Below are 15,115 nucleotides of genomic sequence, written 5' to 3'. Positions count from 1 at the left end.
GTCGCGGCCAGAACAGCCCTTCCATAATCACAGGGCCCGTTATCTCAGGTATCAAATCCAGCAAAACGTGGTCAGGCGTCAAAGCCTTTATCAGGCATCGCCCCGCTTGCACCGTCATCTTAGGCCCGAGCACGGAATTCGGAAAATCAGTGCCGGAGAACCTTAAGCCACTGAAATATGACTCTGCCGACTCCTTCCGCACATTTTCCTGCGGCCGCAAAGTTGCCAGACCGCGCCGCGTCCGCACCTTTTGCACCCACGGCTCGGGAGTCCCGCGTGCGTGGCCGCTGACGCGCGCTCTTTCGCCGCCCTCCGCGGACGGCAGGCAGACAGCCACACGTTCCCTCCCCTCTTCCCCTGGAAAGGCTCGCGGGACGCATGAACATTTACGGGACTCTGCTCCTGAAAGCCGTCGTGGAATAAACTGAGGGACTTCGTCACCGCTGGCGGTTGAGCGCGGGGGTGGGGGGAGAAACCGTACGCCCCGCTCGGAGAAATCTTCAGGAGCTTTCCGAGGCTTATCCGCACCGAGCGCGCCAGAACTCTGCGCCGGAGGCTGACGTCCCCCCCCCCCCCCCCCGCTTGTGTGGTCGCTTGCTTGCTGTCCATGGAGAACACCTGTTACAGGTAAGAAACTTGGGCTTTCGCAAGGGATCCTTGCCCTCGTCCGAAATGTTCTGCTGGAGAGAGAGAGAAAACTGGGTGGATGGGGAAAGAAAGAAACCGCAGATCCTTTCCCCCACCCCCCCACCCCCTTCAGTTTCTATGTCATCGCGCCCCCGTGCCTCTGGGGGTCCGGCGTACTCTGCAAACGGATTTATAGATGCTCGAGGACCCCAGAAAGTGGTGGGGGCGTGAGAAAGGGGAAAGATGTAAAAAAAATCAAGAATAATAAAAGCAGGACTTAATCAGCTTCGCCATCTCACCCAGCTCACCCCAGAGAGGCTGAGCCGGTCCTGGGTTTGCCACTTTGCGTGCTGGGAGATGGAGTCCCTGCTTTTCTCAGAGACCTTGCGTGCACCGGGTAGGAAGCGGGATGCATGAGCTCGCAGAACGGGGGGTTGCACTCTCCGTGCTATAATTAAGGTGGCACTGTACCTCAATATCAAGGATGACGTATTTTGAGAAGGGATCCAGCGACTGGTCCATGGTGAACACCCTGAAATTGACTTGATAAAAGCAAAAAGGTAAAGTGAGATACGGCATTTCTTTCAGTCTCTAGCTGATATTCAATTAGCCGGAGCCCGGTCTATGTCCTTATTATAGAGAAAGGACATCTGGCACAATCAGTCCCTGTCCTTATTATACAGCAGGAATTCCCGGAGGCTCAATCTTTGCACTTATTATACAGCAAGAACTCCAGGGGAGCTCAGTCCCTGCCCTTATTATTCAGAAGGGACACTCAGGCTCAGTCTCCATCCTTATTACACAGCAGGAGCTCTGTCCCTGTCATTATTATACAGCAGGAGCACCCAGGGCTCAGTCCCTGTCCTTATTATACAGCAGGAATTCCCAGAGGCTCAATCTCTGCACTTATTATACAGCAAGAACTCCAGGGGAGCTCAGTCTCTGTCCTTATTATACAGAAGGGGCTCAGTCTCCATCCTTATTATACAGCAGGAGCACCCAGGGCTCAGTCCCTGTCCTTATTATACAGCAGGGGTTCCTGGGAACTCAGTCTGTGCACTTATTATAAAGCATAAGCACTCTGACTCCAGTTCAGGTCCCATGGGACCCCTGGATTAAGCCACCTCTGTCCCTTTCTCTCCCAAAGTCCCAGCTCTCTGGCGAGTACCTCGCTTTCCGGGCGTGTAGATCGTCTTGTCTGTTTGGATGAAGATATACCCCGTCTGGGGGGATATGAGGACCATCCTTTTCAGGCTGAACTGCTCCGAGGAGGCACGGATCTCAACATATTGTTTCTCCTTGGGATCAGAGGAGATGTACGTTGTGGGGATCTGCAGGACGGCAACAGAAGATGGGTCACAGACAAACTCCACCATCCCCCAGACTCCTCCCCCCCCCCCCCCCCCCCTGTTATCCAGGGTTTTCCATGCACCAGGCCAGATTTTGGCCTAATTGAATGGTGGACTTGCAGTTCTGGACTCCCTAAGGTTGCCCCCAACCGGACTCGGGTTAAGCCATTCCTAGTTTTATCTCTGGGCTTGCAGCTTCAATGCTTTACCAAGGGCCGTGCTTTCAATTTATGCAATTATATCTAACAAAGACTCATTAGGTGAGCTGGGGGGATATCCTGCGTGCGTCTCTCGAGGACCAGAATTGGCCATTCCTACCCTAAGAAATGCCAGGATCTACAAGATACAGCAGGCATAATAGCAAGACTACAAGAGTTGGCCAAGGTTGACCTCAGTTGGATGCAAAACCTGATAAGGGCAGGTAGGGTGTGGCACTCCTATTAGAGACCCCCAGTTATCCAACCACTCACCGTGTGGCCTAGAACAGCCTCACCTCCTGCCACCCCTGACTGATAGATGGATAAAAGGTACAAGCTTATATGACACTACTAGGGTAGGGTTGGCCAACCCAATGTCATCAGAGATGGGCTACACCGGGTCTGGTTTTGGCCCTACACCACCAGTGCTGTGGCAGAACGCCGATACACTAAGGAAACCACAGACCTATAGACCCAACGAGGGCAAACCTCCAGGCTGGCTTGGCCCCATTCTCTCGAGACCCGGTGGACACCCTCCACTCCCATCCCTCACTCCCATCCCTCCCTCCCCTCCATCCCCCACCCCCCGCCTCCATCCACGGCACTATACCTTGATGGTGGCCTTGACCAGACAGCCCCGCTCTTGACATTGACCTTGACATTCGCACTGAAGCCGGACGGAGGTCCGGCCCAGCTCCTGATTGTCCTTGGGGAATCCTAGAACCATGATGGTGACAGGTATGGTGCCGGTGAAGTCGTGGCTCTGGATGACGATGGACTCGTCGCTGCCCACTCGCAGCACATTGGGGGTCACTAGCATAAAGCTGAGAGATGGAGACTCCCATTAATTCATTCCTGTCCTATGGACTTGTAAGACTGAACGCCATGAGGTCCCTATACAATATGGGATAAAGCCGTAATAATACAAGGACCGGTCTGTCATGCCCCTTATATGCTGTTACTAATCATCTCTGCATCGCTACAAGACAGAGGCAGCATGGTACAGATATATATAAGAGAGTACCTTCCCTGTGGTGCTTACAGTCTAGTCAAGACAGAGAGAGCAGACACTCTGAGAGCCTCTGTTACCTAGGACATGATTGATATTAAAAAGGCCTTGTGTTCAAGGAGAATTTCAGTGGAGGCCCGCCACTACCCTGAAGCTGTGGCACAAACAGGTTTACGCTTCCACCCCCGACAGAGACGGTGACCTCTGCCTTTGAAGCAGCAAACGACCGGGGAATGATGAGGTCTGGAAATCCCGGGATAATGATGAACGTCCTCGAGTGTCTGCGCACTGTACGTCCTGGGTTACGCTGCTGATGTCCCCTTACGTGCATGACAGCTCTGTCTCTACAGCGATCTTTTCTCTCTGTTGTGTTTGCTCCCACTTCTGCTGAGAGAAAGGCTGAGGCAACGCAGGAGAAGCTCACTTACACGGTCGTCGTTAAGTTCTGCGTGGTGTGTGCGGCCGCCACCTCGCCAGGAAATGTTTTAATACAAGAGGGCGAGTGTCTAGGCCGGATCTGAGCCCGGTAAAGGAGAGGGCGCACGATGGCACGAGATCAGGAAGGCTGATCCGAGCGCCCGGGCCCGGCCAGGTGGAAAGCACGGGATCCGGACTTGGCGCCATGGGCGCGAGAACTGATATGGGGATAAGCGGCGGAAGAGAAATCCGCCGGAGGGGGATCCTGCGCTGGGAGAGGGGAAGGAGAGAGAGCCCAGCGTCAGCGTCCGAGCGGGGACAGGGTGCCGGGCAGCAGGTGGGAGGGCAAAGTCCAGACTGGAGCGGGTCTGTAAAATCAAGAGGCTTTCCTAATTACTTACTAGCTAGCAGCGCGTGAGAAGTGAGGGCACAGGACGAGGAAGAGGAGGAGGCGAAACCCCATCGCGTCCAGCCTGGGATCCGGGTGCGAAACGAGCCTCTTTCTACCTCCGCTCTGCAGCCCTCTCCTTCCCTCCCAGGCCTTTAATCCCTGGTTCCAGGAAACCTCCTCCTCATCCGGGTCAGCCCCACAGCCTGGCAACCCAGAGCCCAGCATGGAGTTCGGAGGGGGGGTGGGAACCTGCCAAAGTCAGCCTGAGGTGGAGGAATCGGGACGGAGCAAACAGGGACCGGGGGCATTGCCCTTCCGCGGAGGTTAATGATCAACCGCGGAGGCAGCGAGATTTTACGGAAACCCCCCCTCCCCCTCCCTCCGCTTTCCAGTAAGGGCAGCTCAATCTGTCCGTGACCTTTAGTAATTTGGGAGTTTGGTCATCTGTTTGGATTCTGATTTGTTTGGTTTTTCTTTTCCGGGGGGGGAGGGGTTTTAAGGGGTCGGAAGGCCGGGAGGTGAGAGCCCGGCTAGGTGGTCGGCGGCGGCTCCGAGGGTGCCCTGTGTCTGTCCGTGGTCCGCGTGGGCCGGCGCCCCTTCCGTGTCTGAAACCTCCATCGGTGCCCCCCCCCCCCCCCCCGCCTTTCTTTGGCTCTCCCTCACACCCGGTGACCCCACAGCCCCGACTGGGGGTACCCTGGCCCGGGTCCCTCCGGAGGCCGCGACGGCCAAGCGCAGGGCACCATGGAAGACGCTGACCTGGTCCGGGTTTAACCCCCCCCCCCTCCGCGCACACAGCACCATAAGCTCTTGGCTCGGAGAGAGGGGGAGGGGGAGGCAGAGCAGGGATTGGGAGGACCTGAGGCAGAGCAGGGGTTGGAACCCAAGACCTGTGCCTTCCCCGAGGGGGGGGGGGGGCTGTGCTGATGCAGGAAAATCCGAGCTCCGTTCTTGGGTCTGGCTCTGAGCCCTGGGGCCGGCCTGGGGCTGGGGAGGCAGCACTCACATCCTGCCCCTCCCAGTACGGGATGGGGAGTCCCAGCCGCGCCTCACCGGAGACGCCTGCTGGTGGGATCCAGGGTGGCGAATGTGCCAGGCTTCCCCCCTCCCCCCCTGGGCTATTCAGGGAGGAGGGTGGCAACCTCCGCCCCCTCCTCCCCCCCCCCCCCCCCCGCTGTGAATGTCCCTGCCAGGGCTTTGGGAATTCAGGGGTGGCTTAAAAAAAAACTTGTAAAAAAGAAATCCTGGTGACCTAAACGTGGCCCCTTGCAAGTGACCCCCCCTCTGTCCCTAGCCCAGCTCCTCCGTCCGTCTCTCATCAGGGAGCAGTAGGGGCAGCCCTCCCTCTTTATGCCTTCTCTCATCCATCTCTCTCCTTTGGCCCTGCTCATCTGTCTCTCATCAGGGAGCTGCTGCGCATGGCAGCCTCCTCTCTCTACTCCTTACCATCCAACGCTCATCAGGGATCTGCCATGCAGGGGCCGCTTCCCTCCCCCCCGATTGTCCCTCCGGCCCTGGAGCAGTCGCTCCCCTCCCCCCCCCCCCCCCCCCCCCCCCCCCCACCTTCGCCCACTAGGACAGCGGGGACTGAACCTGGTGTTTCAGGCACAGCCCGGAGCTCTGGATCTCAGGAAGGGTTTTCTTCTGAGTCCCCGTCTCAAGCCGAGCTGGGATCCCAGCGCACGCCGGGATTTGTAGCTCTCGTTTTTTTTCTGGGGTGGGGGAGAATCAGAACTACAAATCCCAGCACGCGGGGAGGGGCAAGACCAGGACCGGATCAGCATGTGACGTGAGCAGGTGTCATCGTTCCTCCCCCCCCCCCCCCCCCCCCCCCCCCCCCCCCCCCCCCCCCAATGAAACGACGGCGCTAAGTGGAACCCGTCCGCTCTCAAACGCATCCCGGGCTTCACCTGCCACCTTCCCTCTGCAGTATCCTAGGAGAGTAAAACAGTGGTTTATAATCAATGCACCTTGGCGGGACTGAGCCGCGCGCAGTGGACAGAAAGTTTTATTTAAAGTACGGATGGGCTCGAAGCAAGGCACAGTCACATTCCCAAAAATGTATTCCACAATAATTCTTTCTCACATATTCAGACATTCCAGGCCTCAAAGATAATTAATTTGCTATAACTGAGCAAGGAAGGTTTTCCCTAATATTAATAGAAAAATACATCGATAGACTTCAGCTCTTCCAGTGTGTTTTTTCATCCCCTGACACGCCTCAACCACAAATCTGCAAGCGTGGGAGGAAAGGAGGAGTGTGCCTGTAACACATCCTACAGTGAGACGGCAGGGTCTGTGCTGAAGGACTGAGTGTGCCTGTAACACATCCTACAGTGAGACGGCAGGGACTGTGCTGAAGGACTGAGTGTGCCTGTAACACATCCTACAGTGAGACGGCAGGGACTGTGCTGAAGGACTGAGTGTGCCTGTAACACATCCTACAGTGAGACGGCAGGGACTGTGCTGAAGGACTGAGTGTGCCTGTAACACATCCTACAGTGAGACGGCAGGGTCTGTGCTGAAGGACTGAGTGTGCCTGTAACACATCCTACAGTGAGACGGCAGGGACTGTGCTGAAGGACTGAGTGTGCCTGTAACACATCCTACAGTGAGACGGCAGGGACTGTGCTGAAGGACTGAGTGTGCCTGTAACACATCCTACAGTGAGACGGGAGGGACTGTGCTGAAGGACTGAGTGTGCCTGTAACACATCCTACAGTGAGACGGCAGGGTCTGTGCTGAAGGACTGAGTGTGCCTGTAACACATCCTACAGTGAGACGGCAGGGACTGTGCTGAAGGACTGAGTGTGCCTGTAACACATCCTACAGTGAGACGGCAGGGACTGTGCTGAAGGACTGAGTGTGCCTGTAACACATCCTACAGTGAGACGGCAGGGACTGTGCTGAAGGACTGAGTGTGCCTGTAACACATCCTACAGTGAGACGGCAGGGACTGTGCTGAAGGACTGAGTGTGCCTGTAACACATCCTACAGTGAGACGGCAGGGACTGTGCTGAAGGACTGAGTGTGCCTGTAACACATCCTACAGTGAGACGGCAGGGACTGTGCTGAAGGACTGAGTGTGCCTGTAACACATCCTACAGTGAGACGGGAGGGGTCTGTGCTGAAGGACTGAGTGTGCCTGTAACACATCCTACAGTGAGACGGCAGGGACTGTGCTGAAGGACTGAGTGTGCCTGTAACACATCCTACAGTGAGACGGCAGGGACTGTGCTGAAGGACTGAGTGTGCCTGTAACACATCCTACAGTGAGACGGCAGGGTCTGTGCTGAGGACTGAGTGTGCCTGTAACACATCCTACAGTGAGACGGCAGGGACTGTGCTGAAGGACTGAGTGTGCCTGTAACACATCCTACAGTGAGACGGCAGGGTCTGTGCTGAAGGACTGAGTGTGCCTGTAACACATCCTACAGTGAGACAGCAGGGTCTGTGCTGAGGACTGAGTGTGCCTGTAACACATCCTACAGTGAGACGGCAGGGACTGTGCTGAGGACTGAGTGTGCCTGTAACACATCCTACAGTGAGACGGCAGGGACTGTGCTGAAGGACTGAGTGTGCCTGTAACACATCCTACAGTGAGACAGCAGGGACTGCGCTGAAGATTGAGTGTGCCTGTAACACATCCTACAGTGAGACAGCAGGGACTGTGCTGAAGGACTGAGTGTGCCTGAAACACATCCTACAGTGAGACGGCAGGGACTGTGCTGAAGGACTGAGTGTGCCTGTAACACATCCTACAGTGAGACGGCAGGGACTGTGCTGAAGGACTGAGTGTGCCTGTAACACATCCTACAGTGAGACTGCAGGGACTGTGCTGAAGGACTGAGTGTGCCTGTAACACATCCTACAGTGAGACGGCAGGGACTGTGCTGAAGGACTGAGTGTGCCTGTAACACATCCTACAGTGAGACAGCAGGGACTGTGCTGAAGGACTGAGTGTGCCTGTAACACATCCTACAGTGAGACGGCAGGGACTGTGCTGAAGGACTGAGTGTGCCTGTAACACATCCTACAGTGAGACGGCAGGGACTGTGCTGAAGGACTGAGTGTGCCTGTAACACATCCTACAGTGAGACGGCAGGGACTGTGCTGAAGATTGAGTGTGCCTGTAACACATCCTACAGTGAGACGGCAGGGACTGTGCTGAAGGACTGAGTGTGCCTGTAACACATCCTACAGTGAGACGGCAGGGACTCTGCTGAAGGACTGAGTGTGCCTGTAACACATCCTACAGTGAGACATCAGGGACTGTGCTGAAGGACTGAGTGTGCCTGTAACACATCCTACAGTGAGACGGCAGGGACTGTGCTGAAGGACTGAGTGTTTTTCCCTGGGATAGCGCCCTCGCCTGCCCGCAGATGCCCCCCTCTCAGGTGGGTGTGACGCGGCTGCGGAAGCAGTTACAGGTGAGGCACTTCAGGAGGCTGAGGCTGAGCCGCAGCAGCGTGCCGTGTCTGAAGAGGAGCCTGGACAAGGTCTGCACTGAAAGGTTGCCTGTCTCGTCCGCGTATTTCAGCGCCGTCAGCGGTGTATAGAGGGGATTGGTCTGGCGACGGAAATCGGGCCGCTCCATGCTTATCAGGTCTACAGTGACCTAAGGATGAAAGAAATGGTGACAACAACAACTCTATCCATTTATCTCCTAACATTATCCCCCGGTGCCTCAGCTCTAATCCCCGGCTCTGTCACTGACTCTCTGTGTGTGACCTCAGGGGGAGTCACTTTATCCCCCGGTGCCTCAGCTCTAATCCCCGGCTCTGTCACTGACTCTGTGTGATCTCAGGGGGAGTCACTTTATCCCCCTGTGCCTCAGCTCTAATCCCCGGCTCTGTCACTGACTCTCTGTGTGAGACCTCAGGGTGAGTCACTTTATCCCCCTGTGCCTCAGCTCTAATCCCCGGCTCTGTCACTGACTCTCTGTGTGTGACCTCAGGGTGAGTCACTTTATCTCCCTGTGCCTCAGCTCTAATCCCCGGCTCTGTCACTGACTCTCTCTGTGTGTGACCTCAGGGGGAGTCACTTTATCCCCCTGTGCCTCAGCTCTAATCCCAGGCTCTGTCACTGACTCTCTGTGTGTGACCTCAGGGTGAGTCACTTTATCTCCCTGTGCCTCAGCTCTAATCCCCGGCTCTGTCACTGACTCTCTGTGTGTGATCTTGGAGTGAGTCACTTTATCCCCTGGGGCTTCAGATCGAATTCCCAGCTCTCTCACTGACTCCTCGCTCAGTGGGGGGGGGGGGGGGGGGAGAGAGTTGGTGTCTGTTTCACTTTATCTCCCTGTTCTTTAGTTCTAATCCCCGGCTCTGTCACTCTTCCAACTTTACAGGGAAGCGGCAGCTGGCAGCGGGGAAGGTGGGCAGCAGTAAGCGAGTAGCGCCGCGGTGACTGAGGGGGTCAGCGGTGGGATAATTATGCTGGGGACAGGAAGAAAAAGCATGGCAAAACGTTTGCCGGGAGTGCCTGCTACCCCTGCGCCAGCCTTGGCTGCACGTACTTTTCTGGGCTAGAATAATTTCAAACCTTACTGGGATCCCTCTTGAATTAGGGGGAATGCATACATTTAAATTCTTGTTTGATATTTTGGGTTGGAAATACGTGAGCAATACGCTTCCGTTAATTCCTGTTAAGGTGCCATTCATTTGTCAGGCACCTCTTACAGGTATAAGAGTCTCTGTGGCGGGAGGATGCTATAGGGCACCGGCGGCCTGATGCGGTCTTGCCACCGACTGGACTCACCTTTGCCACGGCCTCGGGGCTCTGTCCCAGGGCGGCAAAGATCCCACGGGAGGCCGGCAGGTAGGACTCCTTGAAGCACCGCAGGGTCTCCGCGTCCGTTCCCGGGAAGTCCGACCGGGCAGCCTCCTCCGTCAGCTTCGCCTCGAACTCCGTGTGCACCGGGCCGGGCTCCACCAGGGATACGCTAAGGGGACGGGAAGAAAGAAGGAGCGCTGGAGCCAGGGGCCACTGTCCCGCGGGGGGGCCAGCAGCTGTCCGGACCCTGAGGGCACCGGGGGCAGCCCACGCCGGTCACCGACAAACCCCCAGCGCCGGCAGCATCGCGCCGTGGCGAGCGGCGGCCCCCCCGCGAGACCCACGAGCTCCAATCCCCGGCTCCGCCACCGACTCCGCGCTTAATAATCGGGACCCCCCCCCCCGTACTTACAACACGCTGAACCTCAGGAGCTGCACTGCCAGGCTTTCGCAGAAACCCTCGATCGCAAACTTGGAGGCCGCGTACACGTCGTTGAAGACGACCCCTGCGGAGACGGAGAGGAGAGAGAAGCCCTCGGTATACAGAGCCAGCATGGGCATAGCCTTTCCCTCTCCCCCTCCCCCAACTCCTGTCCTGCCTGCCTCCAGCCCCTCTGGGGAAGGCTCCAGGTCAGCAGAGGACAGGTCTCCTTCGCACGGTGCTCGGGATCCAGCCCGAGCAGGAGGCAGGTCTCCTTCACACGGTGCTCAGGATCCACCCCGAGGAGGAGGCAGGTCTCCTTCGCACGGTGCTCGGGATCCAGCCCGAGCAGGAGGCAGGTCTCCTTCACACGGTGCACAGGATCCAGCCCGAGCAGGAGGCAGGTCTCCTTCACACGGTGCTCAGGATCCACCCCAAGGAGGAGGCAGGTCTCCTTCACACGGTGCACAGGATCCAGCCCGAGCAGGAGGCAGGTCTCCTTCACACGGTGCACAGGATCCAGCCCGAGGAGGAGGCAGGTCTCCTTCACACGGTGCACAGGATCCAAGCCAGGCAGGAGGCAGGTCTCCTTTCAGGAGGCACCGTTGGCGGCGCACAGTACGACACCAGGCTGAACCTTGCAGTCCCATCACGCTGCTGATGACCACGATGTGCCCAGCCCTCCTCCTCTTCATGTCGGGGAGCACGGCCTTGATCACGCGCACCGCTCCGAAGAAGTTGGTCTCGAAGACTGCCCTCATGTCCTCTATACTCAGGCTCTCGATGGGGCCCATCAGTCCCAGGCCGGCGTTGTTCACTGCAAGAAGAAATGCCCCTGATTGGAGGGAGGGAGTGTACTGACACCTGCAATGCCTCCCCTTCGCCAGGGAGGCACAGCGCTGGTGTGGACCAGCCAATCAGAAGTAAGGCCCTTCACAATGCACCATGACTTTGCCACTTACAGAACAAATCACAGAGTGGCAAGAGCCGTGGACCTGAGTCTAAATGTGAGCATTGGGGGGGTGATTAGAGTCTGGTAATTCGTCATGTGGTGAGATGGTGGCAGTAGTGGGATCCCTGTCCTACGCACCCTTCCTTAATATTGGAGGGGGCGGCTCCTCACTTAGAATCATTATAATAATATTAATAAGGCCATTGTTTGTTTTATTTTTTACTTCTATCCTGCATTTAAAAACATAAAAAATTCCTACAGCCCAAGGTGCTTCAGCGGAGGCATCGATGCATTTCCCCTTCCCCACCCAAAGTGCCCTTTAAAATGGCTCTGGGCCATCAGTTCTGGTTTTGTGTCTCCACTGCAGGCTGGGACTTGTAGTTCCCTGCATTTCTCACAGAAGTCTGAACCAGGGGTGCGGGGGAGGCTGGGCTCAGCCTGGGTTTATCTGCTGGTGACTTTGCAGCTGCCTTCGCTTGCCTGCCGTCCTCTCACCTAAAACATCAATCCTGCTGTCCCGAATGGTGCCGAGGCACTTTGCCACGGATTCGTCGCTGCAGACGTCCAGCTGCGCCACCGTCAGCGTGCGGCCCACGCAGTCCCCCGCGGCCTCCTCCAGCCTAACCTTCTTCTGCAGGTCTCTCATGGTGGCAATCACTGCACAAAGAGAGAGGCATAAGGAGGAGGGCTACGTAATGGTGGCAGCGGTGGGATTGGAAAGCTAACATGTGAAGCGAGACGCAGCCTCGCCCTGGCCAGGTCCAGATCCGGGGTCTTTCAGCAGGCTGGCACTGGAAGGCACCTCCCCCCTCATTCTCTCTTCCCTTGTGACTCAAAAGGCCAGGTGGATACCTCCTCCCAGCAGAAGATGGTCCTTAAGCCATTTAAAGTTAATCTCCACTTAGCCTGAGTCATCGGATGAGGAGGAGGGGGGAATGTTAAGCAGGGGTCTCTGTGCATCCTGTAGGCTTGCTGGAGGTCACCTTGTGAAAGCCGGGCGCCCTCCTGAGAAGCTGAGCTCTGCCTTCCCATGCTTACTGCCCCGGTGGAGGTGGCTGCCCACGTGCGGGCTGTGTTCTCCCTTGCCCACACTGGCATTTATTATGCAAGGAAGTGGATCCCTCTGATGTCGTCCCCAGGGCGGGGCAGCTCCGTAACCCCGCTGCCTCTGGCACGACTTAGAATTGTAACTGGAGGATGCATGGGGGAGGCAGGGATCCTCCCAGTTAATTCAGGGAACTCTCTGATATCTGGGGAAATCTGGAGTTTAATGGGATGTGTGGGAATCTCAATCAGGTGCAGCCACATTTAAAAGAAGACTTTGTGAGGGCCAGCCCAGCATGCGAGGGACTCTGGTCTCCCCCGGGTCGGCCAGACGCCGGGGATGCTGCTGCCCTGGGCTGTGTTCAGAGCCCCCAGGTGAGGGGAGGGAGCCCCCATCGCTCCACAGTGACCCAAGGGCCAGGTCAGGGAGGAAGCCACAGCCTGGGGACCCCGGGCTCCAGATTGTGGCTGTGACGACTGGGCTAAGTAATCCCAGAGGGGTGGAACCCCGGGGGGGGGGCTTGTGAATGAATGTGCGGGGGCACCATAGCCCAATACAAGTGAGGCTCCGACTGAGTTGCAGGAGACCGCCAGACCTTGAAATAAAATCCTGGTACCGAGAGATGACTGGACAATGCTTTCCAGCGCTAGCAGGCAGACGCTATAGGGAGACCCTCGCCCCCCCCTCCCACGGCACTCTGATCCTGAATCTTAATCTCCCCCCCCCCCATCTTCTTGAGGCAGACTCACCGCGATACCGTCTCTGAGGGTCCTGGGCCAGCCGGACCGCGATCTTCAGGCCGATCCCGCTGGAGCACCCCGTCACCAGCACGGTCTTCTGCCCACTGCCAGCCATATCTCTCTCACCCGCTGGCTCGCCTGCCAATCCCTAGAGATGGAGGGGATCAGCCACGCAAACCCTCCTTAATCTCTCTCTCTCTCGTCATTAGCCTGCATGGCGCTGCTGGTGTCCTCACTGAGGTCCTCCCAGCGGCATGAGCCTGAGATTCACTGCCTACAGAAAGCACAAACTCCAGCTGGAAGTGACTGCCTTTGGAATGCCAAGGGTACGAATGTTTAGCAAGCCACGGAGAATCTCAGGGCACAGGTGGCAATGTCCTCCCCCTGTATCTGATGCAGATTTCTGGGAGTCCCTGCAGGATCTCACAGCACAGGAGTCAATGTCCTCTCCCTGCATCTGATGCAGATTTCTGGGAGTCCCTGCAGGATCTCACAGCACAGGAGTCAATGTCCTCTCCCTGCATCTGATGCAGATTTCTGGGAGTCCCTGCAGGATCTCACAGCACAGGAGTCAATGTCCTCCCCCTGTATCTGATGCCGATTTCTGGGAGTTCCTGCAGGATCTCACAGCGCAGGAGTCAATGTCCTCCCTGTATCTAATGCAGATTTCTGGGAGTCCCTGCAGGATCTCACAGCGCAGGAGTCAATGTCCTCCCCCTGTATCTAATGCAGATTTCTGGGAGTTCCTGCAGGATCTCTCAGTGCAGGAGTCAATGTCCTCCCCCTGTATCTGATGCCACGGACGCCCAGGGACACAGGCACCTGCACAGAGCGGACCCACGTAAGACCCAGAGACGGAGATCCCGGGATCAGCCCATCCCCCCCCCCCCCCCCCGCCCACGAACGCCCAGGGACACAGGCACCTGCACAGAGCGGACCCACGTAAGACCCAGAGACGGAGATCCCAGGGATCAGCCCATCCCCCCCCCCCCCGCCCACGGATGCCCAGGGACACAGGCACCTGCACAGAGCGGACCCACGTAAGACCCAGAGACGGAGATCCCGGGATCAGCCCATCCCCCCCCCCCCCCCGCCCACGGACGCCCAGGGACACAGGCACCTGCACAGAGCGGACCCACGTAAGACCCAGAGACGGAGATCCCGGGATCAGCCCATCCCCCCCCCCCCGCCCACGGACGCCCAGGGACACAGGCACCTGCACAGAGCGGACCCACGTAAGACCCAGAGACGGAGATCCCGGGATCAGCCCACCCCCCCCCCCCCCGCCCACGGACGCCCAGGGACACAGGCACCTGCACAGAGCGGACCCACGTAAGACCCAGAGACGGAGATCCCGGGATCAGCCCATCCCCCCCCCCCCCCCGCCCACGGACGCCCAGGGACACAGGCACCTGCACAGAGCGGACCCACGTAAGACCCAGAGACGGAGATCCCGGGATCAGCCCATCCCCCCCCCCCCCACCCACGGACGCCCAGGGACACAGGCACCTGCACAGAGCGGACCCACGTAAGACCCAGAGACGGAGATCCCGGGATCAGCCCATCCCCCCCCCACGCCCACGGACGCCCAGGGACACAGGCACCTGCACAGAGCGGACCCACGTAAGACCCAGAGACGGAGATCCCGGGATCAGCCCATCCCCCCCCCCCCCGCCCACGGACGCCCAGGGACACAGGCACCTGCACAGAGCGGACCCACGTAAGACCCAGAGACGGAGATCCCGGGATCAGCCCATCCCCCCCCCCCCCCCCCCCCCCCGCCCACGGACGCCCAGGGACACAGGCACCTGCACAGAGCGGACCCACGTAAGACCCAGAGACGGAGATCCCGGGATCAGCCCAGTCCCCCCCCCCCCCCGCCCACGGACGTCCAGGGACACAGGCACCTGCACAGAGCGGACCCACGTAAGACCCAGAGACGGAGATCCCGGGATCAGCCCATCCCCCCCCCCCCCCCTGCTAACTCTGAAGGGCTGGCCCGGGGTTGACGGACGGGGACATAGCTTCCATATGAAGCAATGCGAGGGGGGGGGTCAACTCATTTATGGGACCCTGGAATGGGTCGGGTGCCTCCTCCCGCCCTCCCCCCCCCCCCTCCACCGCTGGAGGCCATGGCACTGAGCCCCCTCTGTCTTTCCAGGTTCGCGTCCGTGGGCACAGCCGAGAGGCCC

At 58.1% G+C, this 15,115-nt stretch overlaps 2 protein-coding genes across 4 annotated transcripts in view; both read right to left on the bottom strand.

The window, feature by feature from the left end:
* Positions 1–4,240, bottom strand: part of LOC115080148 (complement C3-like) — a 30,953-nt gene extending 26,713 nt beyond the window's left edge. The window contains exons 1-4 of one of the 3 annotated variants that reach the window (XM_029584223.1): positions 4,001–4,240; positions 2,784–2,997; positions 1,796–1,958; positions 1,099–1,169 (exon numbers count right to left, since the gene is read on the bottom strand). In XM_029584223.1, coding sequence (XP_029440083.1) covers positions 1,099–1,169; positions 1,796–1,958; positions 2,784–2,997; positions 4,001–4,215 — 663 coding nt within the window. In that variant the 5' untranslated portion in view covers positions 4,216–4,240. Of the gene's footprint in view, positions 1–1,098; positions 1,170–1,795; positions 1,959–2,783; positions 2,998–3,610; positions 3,865–4,000 lie in introns of those variants that run through there. The other 2 variants (XM_029584224.1, XM_029584226.1) reach the window with 2 other exon arrangements.
* A 3,544-nt stretch (positions 4,241–7,784) lies between these two features.
* Positions 7,785–13,038, bottom strand: RDH8 (retinol dehydrogenase 8). The gene is made up of 6 exons (XM_029584228.1): positions 12,933–13,038; positions 11,634–11,795; positions 10,824–11,003; positions 10,178–10,271; positions 9,751–9,934; positions 7,785–8,608 (listed from the first exon to the last, which is right to left on the bottom strand). Exons 1-6 carry the CDS (start codon positions 13,036–13,038, stop codon positions 8,384–8,386), a joined length of 951 nt encoding a protein of 316 aa, XP_029440088.1. The 3' UTR covers positions 7,785–8,383.
* Positions 13,039–15,115: the final 2,077 nt, after the last annotated feature.

The sequence above is a fragment of the Rhinatrema bivittatum genome, chromosome 19 (genome assembly GCF_901001135.1).
Source record: "Rhinatrema bivittatum chromosome 19, aRhiBiv1.1, whole genome shotgun sequence".
Taxonomy (NCBI): Eukaryota; Metazoa; Chordata; class Amphibia; order Gymnophiona; family Rhinatrematidae; genus Rhinatrema; species Rhinatrema bivittatum.
Note: the sequence above shows the minus strand (reverse complement) of the source record. Positions and strands in the feature narration are given on the sequence as shown.